Here is a 2,310-nt window from a genome sequence, read left to right as displayed (position 1 = left end):
GCACAGTGCCATACGGCACGGGCGCGGTGCCAGGCACAACTCACGGCCTGCCAGCCGGCATCAGCGCAGCCATCCATCTTGCCCCGCGCTGGCCCTGGCCAGCTGCTGGGGGGGCTTTGTATCAGCTGTCTCAAGACCCCCGGCTTTGGGACTTCCAGGGGTCTCAGTGCCCCCTGCCACCAATGGGTGGGGGGTCTGGATGGGGGCAGCAGGAGAGGGTCGGGGCTGGGCCGGCTGCACTGATCCCTCTCCCCCTTGCAGGTGCCCGGCGTGGCTGCGCAGCCCCCCAAGACACTGGGCTACGTGGAGCTCGGCCCCTCAGGGCTGCTCAAGCCAGGCCCCTATGGCGCCTTCAAGCCGGCCGGGCGTCTCTTCACGGGCGCTGAGCCCAAGGCTGAGCCTCCTGCCGGCCCCTGGGCCTGGCCATGGCCCCAGAACCGGACGGGCACGGAGGGGGGTGGTCCAGCGCGGCGCAAAGCTGGGCGCGCCCGCAAGCTCTTCGGCTGGGGCGACTTCTATGTGAACATCCGCACGCTCAAGTTCAGCCTCCTGGTGACGGGCAAGATTGTGGACCACGTCAACGGCACCTTCAGCGTCTACTTCCGCCACAACTCGTCCAGCCTGGGCAACGTCTCGGTCAGCATCGTGCCGCCCTCCAAGGTGGTGGAGTTCGACCTGGTGCTGCCGCGGCCCCTGGTGCCCATGCCCGCCCCGGTGCCGGCGCAGTCCACGCTGCCCAAGGCCTTCAACTGCCACGTGGAGTACGAGCAGACCAAGCGTGCCCGCAAGCCGCGGCCCTGCCTGTATGACCCGGCGCAGGCGTGCTTCACAGAGCACACGCAGAGCCACGCTGCCTGGCTCTGCGCCAAGCCCTTCAAAGTCATCTGTGTCTTCGTCTCCTTCCTCAGTCTCGACTACAAGCTGGTGCAGAAGGTTTGCCCCGACTACAACTTCCAGAGTGACCGTCCCTATTTTGGCTGAACCCCCCCGCTCCCCCCTCCCCTCAGCCCCGGGGGCAGAGCGGAACGGACGTGAGCTCCCCGTGGGCACCCGGAGCTTTGCATGGCACCGCGTGGGGCAGGAACGGGGCTGCCAGGGCAGCCCCACCATGTGCCCGCCTGGGGCGGGGCTGCACCCTGGACTACAGACCGGGCCAGGAGCGGGGAGACACCCATGGACCAGCTTAACACCCCACAGCCTGAGCACCGCAGGGGGCCGGACAGATGGACAGTGCTACTCCATTCAGCCCCCGCCCTCACAGGCACCATGCGGGGATGGACGGATGGACGGATGCTGCGGGGGGTGGGGGCTGAGAGGGACAGGGGGTGGGACTGCAGTCGTGGCGTGGAGGTGACACATGTGGGGTATGCGTGTGTACATTGGTGTGTGTCGGTGTGTGAAGGGACTATTCAAGCCAGGGGCTGCACTGGGAGATCCTTGCCAGGTTGGGAGGTGGCCCTGCTGCCTGCCAGGCCCCGGTGGGGCAGGGGGCTGTACTGCCCAAGCCCCCCCCCGTCCTGCCAGCTCCAGACAGGAGGGGGCCACCACGTGTGTGTGCACACACGTGTTGGCACAGGCTGGACGTGTGTGTACATGCGTGGCCAGGAATGGGGGTTGTGTGCATGCATGAGTGTATGTGCATGTATGTGTGTAGGACCACCCCAGGCTGTGCACACACATGGAGCCGCACGCGCCTGTATCTGGGTATCCCCATGTGCAGCTCTGTGGGCTATAGGACCTGGCCTTCTCCTTGCCCCTTCCTGGGGACCCCGCTACACCCGCCGGCCCTGGGGGTCCATGCAGACCCCCCAGCGGGCAGTGCCCCCTGCCCAGGCCCTGTGTGTCCCCCGGCCTGCAGCTCCCCCACCCCTCAGGCTCCCAGGCCTGGTGCAGCCCGCCCCCCCTCCATCCCCGTAGGATGTGTGTATGTGCGTGTGCGTAAGTGAAGAAGCAGCGTGTCACGGACGGGGGGCTGTGCCTGGGCACGCAGGTGGGTGCTACCCCCCAGATGCCATCTGCTCCCGGTGCCCTGCCCCAGGCTGTGCTGGAGGGTGTGGGGAGCCCCCAGCCCCTCCCCAGGAGGCACCGGGCAGAGACTTCTTCATATTTTTATAACAAAAATGTGGGAAAGAAAAGATGGAAAAGAAACTCAATAAAAAGGACTGGTGGAGTCCCGCCCATGCCCAGTGATTGACAGCTTATGTGCCCTGCCCCCTATGTGATTGACAGTGGTATGCCCCACCCCCTCTGTGACTGGCAGCTCTCTGCCTACCCCCTTTGGGGGGGCTTGGTGGCAGCTTTTCCCTTGTG

The 2,310-nt window shown here is 66.1% G+C and overlaps 1 protein-coding gene across 1 annotated transcript; it reads left to right on the top strand.

Moving 5' to 3' along the window:
* Window positions 1-252: 252 nt before the first annotated feature.
* Window positions 253-2,170, top strand: NXPH4 (neurexophilin 4; the record flags this gene model as incomplete). The annotated part of the gene is made up of 1 exon (XM_019504693.1): window positions 253-2,170. A coding segment is annotated over one exon (729 nt), but the record flags the coding sequence as incomplete, so codon positions are not given.
* Between the last annotated feature and the right edge of the window lie 140 nt (window positions 2,171-2,310).

Source organism: Gavialis gangeticus, unplaced genomic scaffold, assembly GCF_001723915.1.
Source record: "Gavialis gangeticus isolate Ggan-Ray unplaced genomic scaffold, GavGan_comp1, whole genome shotgun sequence".
Classification (NCBI taxonomy): domain Eukaryota; kingdom Metazoa; phylum Chordata; order Crocodylia; family Gavialidae; genus Gavialis; species Gavialis gangeticus.
Note: the sequence above shows the minus strand (reverse complement) of the source record. Positions and strands in the feature narration are given on the sequence as shown.